General features: G+C 43.8%; 1 protein-coding gene across 1 annotated transcript in view; it reads right to left on the bottom strand.

Moving 5' to 3' along the window:
• Positions 1-235: 235 nt before the first annotated feature.
• LOC311137410 (tripartite motif-containing protein 44-like) overlaps positions 236-18,985 on the bottom strand; it is a 100,496-nt gene continuing 81,746 nt past the window's right edge. Inside the window, exon 6 of the mRNA XM_084171887.1 lies at positions 236-313. Within this exon, the coding sequence (XP_084028013.1) occupies positions 304-313 (10 nt within the window). The 3' untranslated portion in view covers positions 236-303. The remainder of the gene's footprint in view (positions 314-18,985) is intronic.

Below are 18,985 nucleotides of genomic sequence, written 5' to 3'. Positions count from 1 at the left end.
GGAAGGAGAGAGGGAGGGATGTGAGAGGTAGGGTGAAGGGAGAATGGAAAGAAAACCCACGCAAGAGGGTGGACATGCCCGGTTGCCAGGTTGTAGTGAACAGCTGCTGTAGGCGGGTGGCAGAATCATCACAACAACCAATGCTGTCCTTTTACTGAGTAGAAAAATGAGAAGAATGCTTCAAATTCTGAGAGTTGGATGCGCACCTTTCTTCCTCGACACAAACATGATGAAACTGTTTTTGGGGTGAGTCTTTTCATGCTCCGCTTTGATGATGCAATCCAGGGTTCCATTGTTTTGTTGTTACCTGTACCTGTGGGAGAACAGAGAGTTTGGATAATATACACCTGGAAACCATTCTGCTTTTTTCTCTCACACCCAGAGTTGTGAACATGATTCATCATGTGTGTTGATGAAATGCTGCACCTGGGAGAGAGGGAGACAGAGGGAGTGAGATGGGGGGGGATGGAGAGAGAGAGAGCAAGTGAGAGAGAGAGAGTGATTCGCTACGGCTCCCAGATGGAACACCAAGAGGATGGGTATCTGCCGCAGGCTCACATTTTATTCAAACACACGTTCAGTTTTCACCGACTGAGAAGGAAACATCCATTTTTACACACACAGACATACACCCAGAGACATACATATTAAATGGGCTACCAGACCTGGCAGCAGACAGAGAGAACGCAAACAAGGACAGACAGACAGTTCCAGACACACAAACTGATCTAGAGCCAGTGATAACCAGAAAGACCTACAGACAGATGGATGGACAGGAGGTCATGTTGGCAGACCTAGTGACAGAGAAGAGCGATGTAGACTGTCAGTGAGAGATGGATCTCTGGACCCTATCATTTCCACACAGTCATCGTTCAACTGTGTGTTGCCAGACACTGGTCTGTCCCTGTCACACCTGACAGATGCCTCCTGTCACTCAGTCTGGGATGGGCCAAAGCCTTGGACACCGTTGTCTGTCTCACTCACACACACACAGACAAACTTAAAGATGGATCCACATTAGGGGAAACAGTGCCACTGTCCACCCCACGGCTGTTGGTATCGTTTTAGTTTTGATGACGAAGCAGAGGTGGGGAGCATAGCGCATCAAGGTAAAAAAAGCACATTTGCCGTACATATGCTGCTGTTCTATCGTGCGTGCAATGATGTCCAAGTGAAAGAAAGACAGTGTTCGTTGTTTGCAGTAACTTCTATGTTGTTATAATATCGCAAACGGAAGTGACAGTTTAAGGATTCCAGCTTTAAGGACACACACACACACACACACACTTAGGGCAGAGCTTTGGTCACAGCGGTTTCTGATTCAGGTATGAGCCTCCATCTGCAATGGAGAACAGGCAGTTGTGGAAGTTCCACTTTTCATACCTTCGGCTCCAGAAGACCAGATGATGACGATGATGAGCCAAACCCCGGACCAAACAGTCACTCTCCGATTCAGAGCTCCAGGAATTGGCATTTTAGTCCGCTGTGTTTTCAACTAGCCCAGACAGACACATAACTAATCAATCTATTGAAGCTGTCCTCTTTCAGGTTCACTTAGAAAAACGCAGCATTAGGGAACATTGCCTTTCCCCTAGAGTCGATGTCCGCGCCCCTGCAAATATCTAATTAGCATAATAAAATAATCCCCATCAAAATCTGTCTGTATAAGCGAGAGATATCTTTTTTTTTTTTGGGGGGGGGGGGGGGGGGGGGGGCTGCATCTCAAGCCACCGCATCCGCCGTTGTCAGCCTTCCACATCTGCAGTGGAAAGTGGCAGAGCTACAGCGGTGTTTGTCAGACCAGGAGACATCCCAAAAATCGGTCTTCTCGCGAAAACGTCTGTAGCGTCTGAACGGTTTTGCAAACTAATATGACCCCTCTATAGAAAGTTGAGACTCAATGGTGTTATACGGTTTGCTCTATGACCCCCACAAGCGTCATGGGACTCGTCTGAAGTCGGTACTGCCGATCTACCAACTTCTGTCTGTAGTGTCCAAACAGTTTGGGCTACACACTAATATGACCCCTCTATGGAAAGGTGAGTCTCTCATGAACACGTACATGTCCGTTTTTCTCTAGGATGCCACAAGCCTCACAGCACTCTTCTGAAGGTAGCCCGGTACCAATTTTAAAAATGAATGGTAGTATACAGTGCCTTCAGCATGTATTCATACCCCTTGACTTATTCCACTTGTGACTCCTTTCAGGAAACTAGGCGTATGTCGCACATCACTACTTCATAGGAGAGGCATTTTGAAAGATATAACGTTAGCCATCGAGAACTACAAAAGTTTTGATACTTTTCTCAACAACATTGATGCCCTGAATTTAGCAGGTGTAATCGACAGATCAGTTGGAAAAATGTATGGGCTACTTTCTGCACAAGCCACGGTCAGTGTGAACCGGAGTGACTTGACACAACGTTGGCAAAAACAAGACGTAGCTACAAACAAAACAGAGTTAAATGGTTCCAGTCTGCCGTGAAGAGTTCATCCATGTAGACAGGTAAGAGTCTAACAAAATGTTCAGATATTATACGTTTCTAATTTTCATTGCAAGTTAAAGCATACTGTTAGCTAGCTAGCGAACGTTAGCTTGCTGGCTTGCTAGCTAATGTTACGTGTATGATCTGTGTAGTTATATTATTCGAATCAGAAATCCATTTGCATTGCTAGTTATAGCCTAATGTTAGCTTGCTAACATTTAACCTAGTTTGTTAGCTTTAGCTACATGCAGATTCATACTACAGCTATGACAATGTTTGTATTACATTTACATTTACATTTTAGTCATTTAGCAGACGCTCTTATCCAGAGCGACTTACATGAGCAATTAGGGTTAAGTGCCTTGCTTAAGGGCACATCGACAGATTTTTCACCTAGTCGGCTCGGGGATTAGAACCAGCGACCTTTCGGTTACTGGCACAACGCTCTTACCCACTAAGCTACCTGCCGCCCATTGGTAGTAGTATGAGTTGGGATTATGCCAGTTCATTGTTTAGCTAGCTAGCTAGCTAGTAGCTGTAATGAATACTCAGGGAGAAAAAGGTGTAGATTCACACGCAGAGCGCAGCAGGTGTTTATTTAGCCTTCGCAAAAGGCAGGAATCGTGGTCACAGGCAGGCCATGGTCATACACAGGTAGGCAAACAGGCAGGATAATCAAAACTAGGACTGGAGGCTATAACTGGTTCTTACAAACAAGCTATAAAAAGGCTTAGTAGAGTAAAAACAAACAATACCTCACAAGGCACAAACAGAAAGAACTGGTCTCCCGAGTGGCGCAGTGGTCTAAGGCACTGCATCGCAGTGCTAGCTGTGCCACTAGAGATCCTGGTTCGAATCCAGGCTCTGCTGTAGCCGGCCGCAACTGGGAGACCAATGGGGCGGCGCACAATTGGCCCAGCGTCATCCAGGGTAGGGGAGGGAATGGCCGGCAGGGAGGTAGCTCAGTTGGTAGAGCATGGTGTTTGCAACGCCAGGGTTGTGGGTTCGTTTCCCACGGGGGGCCAGTATGAAAAAATAAAAAATAATAATGTATGCACTAACTGTAAGTCGCTCTGGATAAGAGCGTCTGCTAAATGACGTAAATATAAATGTAACTGAAGTAAATAAGGAGCTGATGAGACCAGGTGGGTAACTAACACAGGTGAAATCAATTAACAAAAATGAAAGACAGTGCTACGTTCAAGAACACAAAGAAACAAATACAGAACCTTACAGTAGCTACAACACCTCCCGAGTGGTGCAGTGGTCTAAGGCACTGCATCGCTGTGCCATTAGAGATCCTGGTTCGAATCCAGGCTCTGCCATAGCCGGCCGCGACCGGGAGACCCATGGGCGACGCACAATTGGCCCAGCGTCGTCCAGGGTAGGGAAGGGAATGGCCGGCAGGGATGTAGCTCAGTTGGTAGAGCATGGCGTTTGCAACGCCAGGGTTGTGGGTTTGATTCCCACGGGGGGCCAGTATGATTATTATTTTATTTTTTATGTATGCACTGTAAGTCGCTCTGGATAAGAGTGTCTGCTAAATGACTAAAAATGTAATGTCTAAACAAAAGATGGGACAATGATTGCATGACCCATCAAGTTAGCCAGGTGTGTCTGTTGTTGGTTATAGCATTTCCTTCACATGGCCCATCAATTTAGACAAGTGTGTCGGGTAAGCGACATCTAATAATTATACAATATTTTTATCTGGACACTTTCTGTTTTTAATATTGCAAGTAACAATTTCAATGTACCATTTACAACTTCTTGTTTCATGTGCATGTGACAAATAAACTTAGATTTTATTGTATATAGTGTGTGTTTACCAGAGACGGTATTATAAAGAACAACATGATCTTCACCAAATTCAGATTAGGATATAGGCCAAGGACTAGATAAAGTGTATTTTTACCTGGAGTTTTTTCTTATTGTAGGCTACTACTTTTACCACTTTTAGTCTTGAAATCTTTGGTTGTTTAATAAACTACTCTCTCTGTTTAGCACATGGCCTCACATTTGAATCCTTAACCTCTTCATCACGAGGTTCCCCATATCCGGGGTACTCCTCCCACAATCTCAAACAATGACGTAGTACGGTTTTTAAACATGTGTGAATACCTGAATGTTATACACTACTGGAATGAGACACGTCTCAACTGTGAATCTAGCTAAACTGTTGTTGCCCAAATGAAATAAATATTCAGACTCCAAGCAAATATATAAGCATATAGCAAAACCAGTACTGTATTTTGAAACCGTGCATGCCCGTATATTAGTAGACAGATAACTTATTTTTCTCAACCTATCTACACAAACGATACCCCATTCGAAAGCTGCTACCTCACAGATTCCAACAGTGATAGCCATGTTCCTCTATGACCAACACTCACTAAACTATTAATCAAAGAGCGTCAATAACAAACTTCCATTTATTTTATCACAACAACAAACTGCGTCTTACCTTTGTTGTTTTTGTTACCAAAAGTAGCGTCTGATCGAATAAAACCACTTGAAAAGATTCAATGAGTTTCCATCGTTTTACATGGCCAAGAATGTGTTTGAAGATGAAGTCAGTAGTTTGTTTCAATCACAACAGGCACTGTTTTGTCGCCATATTCTGGATATATTATGCAATCACATTGGCTTACAATTGTGCTAATTTAATTCAACTGATCCAGAGCTTTCGTTAGAGGGGTCACATGTCAAAATCGACCAACCGGTTGTGAAATATCCAAGTGCGCGCCTCATTGTCTCATATTAGTTGACTTGCTGCATTACGCACGGTTACGCAGAGCGCACAACAGCACTTGAATTTCGGAGGAAAAACGTAAAGTTTATAAAAATATGGCAGGCTCTAGTAACAAATATACAGTTACAGAGGCGTTATTAATTGTAACAGATGAAAGTTGGACTCCATGTATCCCCATTGACTCTGAATCAGACGATGAGGACCTGCTTAGACCGGACGAACCAGACCCCAACGACGAGAACGAAGGTTATCGTGTCCAGGGCCCTACTCAAGCATCAGAAGAGTAATCCCATTGTTATTTATTACTTCTAATACTACTATTACTAATTTATTGTATGAGTACAAAACATACATTCTAAAATATCTATTTGAGTAACTGAAGCTCAACGTAAGTTAGCGCTAGCATAGCTTAGAGGCCCACAGGCAAGTTTACTTACAATAGAATGCTATGTGTATTATTTATTGTCACTGAATTATCACTTTAGTTAACATTCTCATAGTTCTAACTATTTATTTTATATATCTGACTGTTTTGAGTCAGATTTGTCAATGAATGAATACAAGTGTGTTTTAGTCATGATTTTCTTTTCTCTTTTGTCTTGTTTGCACAGTGAAGATGACTATAGGGGTGATGAGCCACAGCCAGAGCATCTGCCTCCTCAGCCACAGCTTCCCCTTCCTCAGGCAGAGCCTCCTCTTCCTCAGCCTGGCCTCTTGTCTAGACAACGCACTTCTGCTGCCCTCCCTCGGCCACAGTCTTCATCGGACACTGAGTCCCCTGTAAAGAGCCCTCAACCCAAAAGAAAAGGGAAAGCTTTCTCAAAGTCAGCACATCCAAGTAAGCATGGTGGTGGTAGGCCTGCCACTCCAAGAGTCAAAGAGGAAGAAGAAGATAGGTGGCATAATAGAGAAGAGAATGATGAACGACCAGACCCAATCCGGTTTATGCCCACCAGAGTCCCAGGTCCCACAATCGACACCACTGCGTAATGTTCTCCCCTTTCCTTTATCCGACGCATTGATTGGATACTACAGTGTTCACCACAAGATGATGAAATGGTATAAGACTTTTCTTTTTCATTTTGTTGATATTGCTGTTGTGAATAGTTTCCTACTTCACAAAGAACTCCATAAGAACAACCCCACTAAGCCTTACACACAGAAGAAGTTCAGGGAAAAGCTACTCACAGAAATGGTGAGCTTTGCTAAACAGTCTGAACTACAACCTCCACCACGACCACCACCAACATCCTGCATGCCAGAATACTATGGTGATGATGCCAGCAAAGACAGGAAGAACTGTGGATGTCTGGATGTTGGCATCCCCAAAATGAAAACACCTGTGTACTGCAGGAAGTGTCAAGTCCCTTTGTGCATTACATCAAAGCGTAACTGTTTCAAGGATTGGCACGACAGCAAGTTTTAGGGTAAAAAGGGTCTACATTTTGTGTGACAACCCACCCATGGACAACATATCATTGTTTATAGTAAACCCCTACAATTTTGGTTTACTTTACTTTATTGGCATCAAACTTCACATAAGTACTCATCAGATATTGGGCTATGGTCCCATAGTGTTTAGGGGCTGCAGCTGCATAAGTCCAATAAAGCATTCCCTATAAAACCTGAAGTTACTTTCAGGCGGAATCAAAACCTCCCAATTTATGCTGTGTTCTAGCACAGTAATACCCACATTCATACACTTCAAGATACATCTCACATGTGTTACCTTTCTTTTGCTACCAATATCATGTTTATAGCCCTTGTCGTTTTGGAGATATACTCTATTCAATTTGGGCATGCATTTTCGAGGCAGGCGCTTTAGCCAGGTGCCTAGTGATGAAGAGGTTACAGAGATGGGTGGGGCTAAGGCTTAAGAGGGTGTGAAGGATGCTGAATGGGTGTAGATAAAGAAGAGCTCTCCGGTAGTTAATTTTTTATCCTGAAAAACTCCCCAGTCCTTAACGATTACAAGAATACCGCAGCAACCACCCTTCTTGAAAATTTGGAGAGTGGTACTCAGTAATGTGTTGTATTGGATTTGCCCCAAACATAACTTTTTGTCCTGAATACAAAGTGCTAATTGCTTTGCCACATTTTCTTTCAGTATTACTTTAGTGCCTTGTTCCAAACAGGATGCATGTTTTGGAATATTTATATTCTGTACAGTCTTCCTTCTTTTCACTCTGTCAATTAGGTTAGTATTGTGGAGTAACTACAATGTTATTGATCCATCCTCAAGTTTTCTCCTATCACAGCCATTAAACTCTGTAACTGTTTTAAAGTCACAATTGAGAGCGGTTTCCTTCCTCTCCGGCAACTGAGACGCCTGTATCTTTGTAGTGACTGGGTGTATTGATCCGATCCTCATTTATTAAGTAAAATGACACCGCTGGTCCTGCTCACACTGCCCTACCCTATGCTTTGACTTCTTTCTCCCCTCTCTCTCCAGATGAAATCTTGCGACTTGTGACGCCGGCCGCCCAACAACCTGCCTGCTTGACCCTATCTTCTCCAGACCATTTCCGGAGACCTTCTCCCTTACCTCACCTCGCTCATCAACTCTTCCTTGACCGCTGGCTATGTCCCTTCCGTCTTCAAGAGAGCGAGACTTGCACCCCTCCTCAAAAAACCTACACTCGATCCCTCCGATGTCAACAACTACAGACCAGTATCCCTTTTTTATTTTCTCTCCAAAACTCTTGAGTGTGCCGTCTCTAGCCAACTCTCCTGCTATCACTCTCAGAATGACCTTCTTGATCCAAACCAGTCAGGTTTCAAGACTGGTCATTCAACTGAGACTGCTCTTCTCTGTGTCACGGAGGCTCTCCGCATTGCTAAAGCAAACTCTCTCTCCTCTGCTCTTATCCTTCTAGACCTATCTGCTGTCTTTGATACTGTGAACCATCAGATCCTCCTCTCCACCCTCTCCAAGATGGGCATCTCCGGCCCTGCTCACTCTTGGATTGCGTCCTACCTGACAGGTCGCTCCTACCAGGTGGCGTGGCGAGAATCTGTCTCCGCACCACGTGCTCTCACCACTGGTGTCCCCCAGGGCTCAGTCCTAGGCCCTCTCCTATTCTCTCTATACACCAAGTCACTTGGCTCTGTCATATCCTCACATGGTCTCTCCTATCATTGCTACGCAGACGACACACAATTCATTTTCTCCTTTCCCCCTTCTGATAACCAGGTGGCAAATCGCATCTCTGCATGTCTGGCAGACATATCAGTGTGTATGTCGGATCACCACCTCAAGCTGAACCTCGGCAAGACGGAGCTGCTCTTCCTCCCGGGGAAGGACTGCCTGCTCCATGATCTCGCCATCACTGTTGACAAATCCATTGTGTCCTCCTCCCAGAGTGCAAAGAACCTTGGCGTGACCCTGGACAACACCCTGTCGTTCTCCGCTAACATCAAAGCGGTGACCCGATCCTGCGGGTTCATGCTCTACAACATTCGCAGAGTACGACCCTACCTTACACAGAAGACGGCACAGGTCCTAATCCAGGCACTTGTCATCTCCCGTCTGGATTACTGCAACTCGCTGTTAGCTGGGCTTCCTGCCTGTACCATTAAACCCCTAACACTTATCCAGAACGCTGCAGCCAGTCTGGTGTTCAACCTTCCCAAGTTCTCTCATGTCACTCCGCTCCTCCACAAAATCCACTGGCTTCCAGTTGAAGCTCGCATCTACTACAAAACCATGGTGCTTGCCTACAGAGCTGTGAGGGGAACGGCACCTCCTTACCTTCAGGCTCTGATCAGACCCTACACCAAAACGAGGGCACTACGTTCATCCACCTCTGGCCTGCTAGCCCCACTACCTCTATGGAAGCACAGTTCCCGCTCAGCCCAGTCAAAGCTATTCGCTGCTCTGGAACCCCAATGGTGGAACAAGCTCCCCCACGACGCCAGGACAGCGGAGTCACTGACCACCTTCCGGAGACACTTGAAACCCCACCTCTTTAAGGAATACCTGGAATAGTATAACAGTAATCCTTCCCCCCCCCCCCCCCCCCCCCCCCCCCCCATAAAAAATAAATAAATAAAAAAGTGGTTGTCCCACTGGCTATCCTAAGTTAAATGCACCAATTTGTAAGTCGCTCTGGATAAGAGCTTCTGCTAAATGACTTAAATGTAAATGTAAGTAAGTGAAACTGAAAGTGAAAATAAATGACGAAATCTCTCTCTCTATTGCTTCTCCTTCATTTTTGAAGAAATTAATTTCATTGCAAAACAGTGTGTTTTAATCAATTATTTGGTGACGTGAATATATTTAGTGTAGTTCTATCTAAAATTGATAACTTTTTCTATGTTTTACCATTTAAAAAAAATGAAATTCATTTACATTTTTGTCATTTAGCAGACGTTCTTATCCAGAGCGACTTACAGGAGCAATTAGGGTTAAGTGCCTTGCTCAAGGGCACATCGACAGATTTTTCACCTAGTCGGCTCGGGGATTAGAACCAGCGACCTTTCGGTTACTGGCACAATGCTCTTAACCACTAAGCTACCTGCCGCCCATATGTGGTCAATGCAGGTAGTCCGGGTACCCATTTGATTAGCTACAGTATTTAGCAGTCTTGTTTAGAAGTCTTATGGCTTGGGGGTAGAAGCTGTTCAGGGTCCTCTTGGTTCCAAACATGGTGCCCTGGTACCGCTTGCCATGCGGTAGCAGAGAGAAAAGTCTATGGCTTGGGTGGCTGGAGTCTTTGCCATTTTTTGGGGCCTTCCTCTGCCACCGCCTGATATAGAGGTCCTTGATGCAGGGAGCTTGGCCCCAGTGATGTACTAAGTCATACTCAACACCCTCTGTAGCGCCTTGCGGTCGGGTGCCTTGTAGTTGCTGTACCAAACGATGATGCAGCCAGTCAAGATGCTTATCTTCCGAGAAGTGTGTGTGTCTGCTCGAGGGTGATGAGGAAGATGAATCGGAAAGTGCATTTTCCCTGAGACTGGCAATACATTTTCTTTACCTCTGAGGCAACATGCAATCTAGGCAGGGGTATGGCTGTGGTGGTCATGAAATTTTGTCAGCCGGTGATTGTCAAGCAAATAATTGCCGTCTCACGGTAATTGACCGTTAATTAACATAAACACATTTAGCATCTCCTGGCATGAACAATTACTTTAAGCAATGAAACTGACACAACAGATCAGAACGTTTAGCTTTAAATGTTGATAAACTATTAGGCAATTTCTTCACATCATAAGCGCATTAATGTGCACATGGCAGTAGACGATAAGAGCGAATGTTCCAAAATGCAATCAATTATCGGGAAAACACCATTCTCAAAAGTGCCCGCAAATGCGATTATGCATGTAATGCTTTTATTATCAAGGTGCATTTTTATGGTGACAAATATCTTCCCCAAACTTGAAACTCATACGCTGCATATACTGTAAACAGTGCATTCGGAAAGAATTAAGACCCCTTGACTTTTTCCACATTTTGTTACATTACAGCCTTATTCTAAAATTGATTAAATCGTTTTTTTCCCCCTCATAAATCTACACACAATACCCCATAATGACAAGCCAAAAACAGGTTTAAATGTATAAAAAATAAACAAATTGAAATATCATGTTTACATACAGTGCATTCAGAAAGTATTCAGACCCCTTGACTTTTTCCACATTTTGATACGTTACACCCTTATTCTAAAATAGATTCAATAAAATGTTTCTCATCAATCTACACACAATACCCCATAATGACAAAGCGAAAACAGGTTTTTTGAAATTTTAGCAAATGTATAAAAATAAATACCTTATTTACAGAAGTATTCAGAACCTTTGCCATGAGACTCGAAATTAAGCTCAGGTGCATCCTGTTTCCATTGATCAGCCTTGAGATGCTTCTACGACTTGATTGGAGTCCACCTGTCGTAAATTCAATTGATTGGACATGATTTGGAAAAGGCACACACCTGTCTATATAAGGTCCCACAGTTGACAGTGCATGTCAGAGCAAAAATCAAGACAGGATATACAGGTGTGCCAAGCATGTAGCGTCATACCCAAGAAGACTCGAGGCTGTAATCACTGCCAAAGGTGCTTCAACAGAGTACTGAGTAAAGGGTCTTAATACATGTAAATGTGATATTTCAATATTTATTATGTTTTTGCAAAAAAATCTAAAAACCTGTTTTTGCTTTGTAATTATGTGGTATTGTGTGTAGATTGATTATGGGAAAATGTTAGAATAAGGCTGTAACGTAACAAAATGTGGAAAAAGTTGAGGGGTCTGAATACTTTCCGAATTCACTGTAAGTTTTCAGACCATTTGCTCAGTAATTTCTTGAAGCACCTTTGGCAGCAATCACAGCCTCCAGTCTTCTTGGGTTTGAAGCTACAAACTTGGCACACCTGTATTTGGGGAGTTTCTCCCATCCTTCTCTGTAGATCCTCTCAAGCTCTGTCAGGTTGGATGGGGAGCATTGCTGCCCAGCTATTTTCAGGTCTCTCCAGAGATGTTTGATCGGGTTCAAGTCCGGGCTCTGGCTGGGCCATTCAAGGACATTCAGAGACTTGTCCCGAAGCAACTCCTGCGTTGTCTTGGCTGTGTGCTTAGGGTCATTGTCCTGTTGGAAGGTAAACCTTCGCCCCAGTCTGAGGTCCTGAGCAGGTTTTCATCAAGGATCTCTCTGTATTTTGCTCCGTTCATCTTTCCCTCTATCCTGACTAGTCTCCCAGTCCCTGCCGCTGAAAAACATCCCCACAACATGATGCTGCCACCACCATGCTTCATCGTAGGGATGGTGCCAGGTTTCCTCCAGACATGACGCTTTGAATTAAGGCCAGGGAGTTCATTCTTGGTTTCATCAGACCAGAGAATTTTGTTTCTCATGGTCTGAGAGTCCTTTAGGTGCTTTTTTGCAAACTCCAAGCGGGCTATCATGTGCCTTTTACTGAGGAGTGGCTTCCATCTGGCCACTCTACCATAAAGGCCTGATTGGTGGAGTGTTGCAGAGATAGTTGTCCTTCTGGAAGGTTCTCCCATCTCCACAGAAGAACTCTGGAACTCTGTCAGAGTGACCACCGCGTTCTTGGTCACCTCCCTGACCAAGGCCCTTCTCCCCCGATTGCTCAGTTTGGCCGGGCGGCCAGCTCTAGGAAGAGTCTTGTTGGTTCCAAACTTCTTCCATTGAAGAATGATAGAGGCCACTGTGTTCTTGGGGACCTTCAATGCTGCAGACATGTTTTAGTACCCTTCCCCAGATATGTGCCTCGACACAATCCTGTCTCATAGCTCTAAAGACAATTCCTTTGACCTCATGGCTTGGTTTTTGCTCTGACATGCACTATCAACTGTGGGACCTTATATAGACAGGTGTGTGCCTTTCCAAATCATGTCCAATCAACTTAATTTACCACAGGTGGACTCCAATCAAGTTGTAGAAACATCTCAAGGATGATCAATGGAAACAGGATGCACCTGAGCTCAATTTCGAGTCTCATAGCATTGGGTCTGAATACTTAAGGTATTTCTGTTTTTTATTTTTAATACATTTGCAAAAATGTCTAAAAACCTGTTTTCGCTTTGTCATTATGAGGTATTGTGTGTGTATTGATGAGGAATGTTTTTTATTTAATCAATTTTAGAATAAGGCTGTAGCGTAACAAAATGTGGAAAAGGGGAAGGGGTCTAAATACTTTCCAAATGCACTGTATGTGTGAAATTTGTTTTGATTAAGAATCGACAATTATCATGCACCTGTCTCGAAAGAGGGGCAGGGGAACCAAATACATGTCATCTATGCACTTAAATAACGAATGGAGGAAGTTTTTTCCGTGGTTCATTTTCATGCCAGCCAGGTAGGCTATAATTCTGTTGTAAAGAGAAGTAATGTGCTTAATATTAGGAAAGTTGAGAAATAATAAAAGCTGATGGGATCCTCCTCTTTTTAATAGAGGCCATCACTCTGTTTTCTCATGCAATTGCATAGCCTATAGAAATGTTGCGCAACATGAGCTCATTGGCTCTCACAAAGTGTTTGATTAGATTTTCGATTAGATTTTCATTGATGTCAGAGTGATTAGTGGGAGAATAGAGTGCTGAGTACCAGGCAGTTAGCAAGTTTGGTAGGCTACTAATGACCATCAGCAGAATTAGAGCTTGGAGAAGCCCTTGGAATTTGACTGCTGTCATGACTCATGACAGCCGGTGTGACGGTGATACGGTCACCCTAACAGCCCTAGGGAGGGGTGGGTCTCTTCAAATAATTGGATGCCATCTTAGAAAGGCTATCATGCACGCACACACCGACTCACGTACACACCAACACGCACCTATACACAGTCTTGTACAGCTAACGTTTTGGGGACACACAATTTTCCCTAACCCTAAACCTAACCCTAACCCGTACTCTTACCCTAACCCTAACCTTAACCTTAACCCTAACCCAAAAACCTAACCTTAACCCTAAACCTAACCTAACCCTAACCCTAAAACTAACCCTAGCTCCTAACCCTAACCTTAACCCCCTAGAAATAGCATTTGACCTTGTGAGGACCAACAAAATGTCCCCAGTTGGTCAAATCTTTGTTTGTTTACTATTCTTTTTGTCCCCACAAGAATAATTAAACACGTCCACGCACACACACAAGAAAGTATAGCCACATATTGAAAAGGGCAGCCGTACAACCAGGTTTGAGCCCCTTGCAGTGTGTGGTACAATTTCTCCCTGCTACTCCAGACTTGCATGCCAATAAGCAGAATAATTAAAGCATGTCATAGTGGGAAGGTGGGCGTCTGAGCTGCTCTGCTACTCTGAAACCACAGCCTACAGACGTGTTTTAAATGACGGAGGGAGAAAAATTATTAAAACACACTAATCAAAGCCACCGCCACTAGCATCCCTATCACGTAACTAATTTCATCTCACAACCCACAAAGCAATTAATTCCTGTCAATACAAACAAACATATTGTCTCTTTTGCCCATCGGGAAGACGGAGGTCTAACAGATGTGTGTGTGTGCAGGCGTGCATGCTCAGCGAGGTGAACTCAGCCTCGGAGAACAGGTGTAATTGGATGTGGAAAAAAGGGAACCTTGTGGTCTCTCTCGCTCAATTAGATCAAACAATCTTCTCCTCTCCATTTCCTCCGCAGACAACGGGGTGCATTGTTCCCCCTCAGGTCTGTTATTATTGCTTTGATGACGTTGGAATCAACGATCGAGGTGACATAGATGACAGGCTAATGATAACATGTTGAAACCAGCCCTCCTTTGATAGCATAAAAGCCCCTCTCCCTCTATACGTATTCTCTGGACAAAATACATTTAGCCGCACAAAGAGGAAAACAATGCCCCACTAAAAGGGTTTGAGTGCTTTAGTCCGCTGACACTAAGCAGTGGCTTAGCCAGGCCTGCATGGGGATCAATGCCTCCTATAGTAAGTCATTAAGACCCATGTCTATAAAGGGAAAATGAAGAACTGCATACTAGGCTTCAGCTGACCATGGCCAGTCGTTTATAGCCGTTGAGATCTCAATGCAAAGACATTGGCAGGTCTGCTGAGACTGCAGCTCCACACTTGACGGAGCGTTCCATATACATTTGAAAGCAGGTGTGAAGCCACAGTGTGCGCTGCGTCAGGATTCTGTTAAATACGTAAAAAGGGAAGTGGGGGAGTGGAAGATGAGACAAAGAGTTTTCGACTGTGGCTGAGAGAGAGAGAGAAAGTTGTTCTAGCTTGGCGGGGTGTACGGGGAATCTCTCGCTGGCTGTTGACTGCAATTAAATGGTGCTAGCTGTTAGAATATATCATTTAAGAGCAGCTCTCCTTCTCCCCTTTCCCTCCATTCCTCTACTTCCCCAACCCCCAGTCCTGTCTGAATGAAAGGGTGCCATGAATCTTGATAAAGGAAAGACAGAAAAATACTCCCTTCCTCCCTCCCTTACCCACAGTGGTGAAAAAAGTACCCAATTGTCATACTTGAGTAAAAGTAAAGATACCTTAATAGAAAATGACTCAAGTAAAAGTGAAAGTCACCCAGTAAAATGCTACTTCAGTAAAAGTGTAAAAGTATTTGGCTTTAAATATCAAAATATCAAAAGTGAAAGTACGAATAACAAAAAATTCCTTATATTAAGAAAACCAGAGATCACAATTTTCTGTTTTTTTTAAATTTACGGATAGCCAGGGGCACACTCCAATACTCAGACATAATTTACAAACAAAGTATTTGTGTTTAGTGAGTCCGCCAGATCAGAGGCAGTAGGGATGACCAGGGATGTTCTCTTGATACAGTTGAAGTCGGAAGTTTACATACACCTTAGCCAAATACATTTAAACTCAGTTTTTCACAATTCCTGACATTTAATCCTAGTAAAAACTACCTGTCTTAGGTCAGTTAGGATCACCACTTTATTTTAAGAATGTGAAATGTCAGAATAATAGTAGAGAGAATGGTTTATTTCAGCTTTTATTTCTTTCATCATATTCCCAGTGGGTCAGACGTTTACATACACTCAATTAGAATTTGGTAGCATTGCCTTTAAATTGTTTAACTTGGGTCAAACGTTTTGGGTAGCCTTCCACACGTTTGCCACAATAAGTTGGGTGTATTTTGGCCCATTCCTCCTGACAAAGCTGGTGTAACTGAGTCAGGTTTGTAGGCCTCCTTGCTCACACACGCTTTTTTAGTTCTGCCCACAAATGTTCTATAGGATTGAGGTCAGGGCTTTGTGATGGCCACTCCAATACCTTGACTTTGTTGTCCTTAAGCCATTTTGCCACAACTTTGAAAGCATGCTTGGAGTCATTGTCCATTTGGAAGACCCAATTTTGACCAAGCTTTGACATCCTGACTGATGATGCCATCCGTTTTGTGAAGTGCACCAGTACCTCCTGCAGCAAAGCACCCCCACAGCATGATGCTGCCACCCCCGTGCTTCACGGTTGGGATGGTGTTCTTCGGCTTGCAAGCACCCCCTTCTTCCTCCAAACATAACGATGGTCATTATGGCCAAATAGTTATTTTTTTGTTTCATCAGACCAGAGGACATTTCTCCAAAAAGTACGATCTTTGTCCCCATGTGCAATTGCAAACCGTAGTCTGGCTTTTTTATGGCGGTTTTGGAGCTGTGGCTTCTTCCTTGCTGAGCGGCCTTTCAGGTTATGTCGATATAGGACTCGTTTTACTGTGGATATAGATACTTTTGTACCTGTTTCCTCCAGCATCTTCACAAGGTCCTTTGCTGTTGTTCTGGGATTGATTTGCACTTTTCGCACCAAGGTACATTCATCTCTAGGAGACAGAACGTGTCTCCTTCCTGAGCGGTATGACGGCTGCGTGGTCCCATGGTGTTTATACTTGCGTACTATTGTTTGTACAGATAAACGTGGTACCTTCAGGCATTTGGAAATTGCTCCCAAGGATGAACCAGACTTGTGGAGGTCTACAATTTTTTTTCCTGAGGTCTTGGCTGATTTCTTTTGATTTTCCCAAGATGTCAAGCAAAGAGGCACTGAGTTTGAAGATAGGCCTTGAAATACATCCACAGGTACACCTCCAATTGACTCAAATGATGTCAATTAGCCTATCAGAAGCTTCTAAAGCCATGACATAATTTTCTGGAATTTTCCAAGCTGTTTAAAGGCACAGTCAACTTAGTGTGTGTAAACTTCTGACCCACTGGAATTGTGATACAGTGAATTATATGTGAAATAATCTGTCTGTAAACAATTGTTGGAAAAACTTCTTGTGTCATGCACAAAGTAGATGTCCTAACGAACTTGCCAAAACTATAGTTTGTTAACAAGAAATGTGTGGAGTGCTTGAAAAACAAGTTTTAATGACTCCAAACTAAGTGTATGTAAACTTCCGACTTCAACTGTAAGTGTGTGAATTGAACCATTTTATGTCCTGCTGAGCATTCAAAATGTAACGGACTGTAAAGATGGCGCCGGTAGGGATGGCTGCCGTTTTATGGACTCTTAACCAACCGTGCTATTTTGTGTGTTTTTTTGCATTGTTTGTAACTTATTTTGTACATAATGTTGCTGCTACCATCTCTAATGACCTAAAATAGCTTCTGGACATCAGAAGAGTGATTACTCACCTTGAACTGGACGAATAATTTTTCTTTAATGAGTCGGACGAGAGTGATTTGCTCCAGACACCTGACAGGGCCCTCCATCCCCGTCATTCGCAGTAGAAATAAAAGGAGATATTGCGGTTGGAGATAGGGGTGCTTGGTAAGGAGCCGGTGACAAGTGGCTAATCTGCCTTCACCATCGATACTATTGGCCCATTTACAATCGCTTGATAATAAAGTGGACAAACTACAGGCACGAATATCCTACCAACGGGACATTAAAAACTGTAATATCTTATGTTTCACCGAGTCGTGGCTGAATGAAGACATGAATAACATACAGCTGGCGGGTTATACACTGTATCGGCAGGATAGAACGACAGCCTCTGGTAAGATAAGGGGTGGCAGTCTATGTATATTTGTAAACAACAGCTGGTGCACGATATCTAAGGAAGTCTCAAGGTTTTGCTCGCCTGAGGTAGAGTATCTCATGATAAGCTGTAGACCACACTATCTACCAAGAGAGTTTTCATCTATATTCTTCGTAGCTGTCTATTTACCACCACAAACCAATGCTGGCACTAAACCAGGAAGCACCAGTGACTCGGTCAATAAATAAGTGGTCAGATGAAGCAGATGCTAAGCTACAGGACAGTTTTGCTAGCACAGACTGGAATATGTTCCGGGATTCTTCCGATGGCATTGAGGAGTACACCACATCAGTCACTGGCTTCATCAATAAGTGCATTGATGACGTCTTCCCCACAGTGACTGTACGTACACACACCAACCAGAAGCCATGGATTACAGGAAACATCTGCACTGAGCTAAAGGGTAGAGCTGCCGCTTTCAAGGAGCGGGACTCTAACCCGGAAGCCTATAAGAAATCTCGCTATGCCCTCCAACAAACCATCAAACAGGCAAAACGTCAATACAGAACTAAGATCAAATCGTACTACACCGGCTCCAACGCTCGTCGGATGTGGCAGGGCTTACAAACTATTGCAGACTATAAAGGGAAGCACAACCGCAAGCTGCCCAGTGACACGAGCCTACCAGACGAGCAAAATTACTTCTATGCTCGCTTCGAGGCAAGTAACACTGAAACATGCATGAGAGCATCAGCTGTTCCGGACGACTGTGTGATCATGCTCTTCGTAGCCGATGTGAGTAAGACCTTTAAAACAGGTCAACATTCACAAGGCCGGATTACCACGACGTGTACTCCGAGCATGCGCTGTCCAACTGGCAAGTGTCTTCACTGACATTTTCAACCTCTCCCTGTCTGAGTCTGTAATACCAACATGTTTCAAGCAGACCATCATAGTCCCTGTGCCCAAGAACATTAAGGTAACCTGCCTAAATGACTACCAACCCGTAGCACTCACATCTGTAGCCACGAAGTGCTTTGAAAGGCTGGTCATGGCTCACATCAACACCATTATCCCAGAAACCCTTGACACACTCCAATTTGCATTCCGCCCCAACAGATCCACAGATGATGCAATCTCTATTGCGCTCCACACTGCCCTTTCACACCTGGAGAAAAGGAACACCTATGTGAGAATACTATTCATTGACTACAGCTCTGCGCTCAACACCATAGTGCCCTCAAAGCTCATCACTAACCTACGGACCCTAGGACTAAACAACTCCCTCTGCAACTGGATCCTGGACTTCCTGACAGGCCGCCCCCAG

The sequence above is a fragment of the Coregonus lavaretus genome (assembly GCF_964263955.1).
Source record: "Coregonus lavaretus genome assembly, chromosome: 11".
In the NCBI taxonomy this organism is placed as follows: domain Eukaryota; kingdom Metazoa; phylum Chordata; class Actinopteri; order Salmoniformes; family Salmonidae; genus Coregonus; species Coregonus lavaretus.
This window is presented reverse-complemented; position numbering and strand designations above follow the sequence as displayed.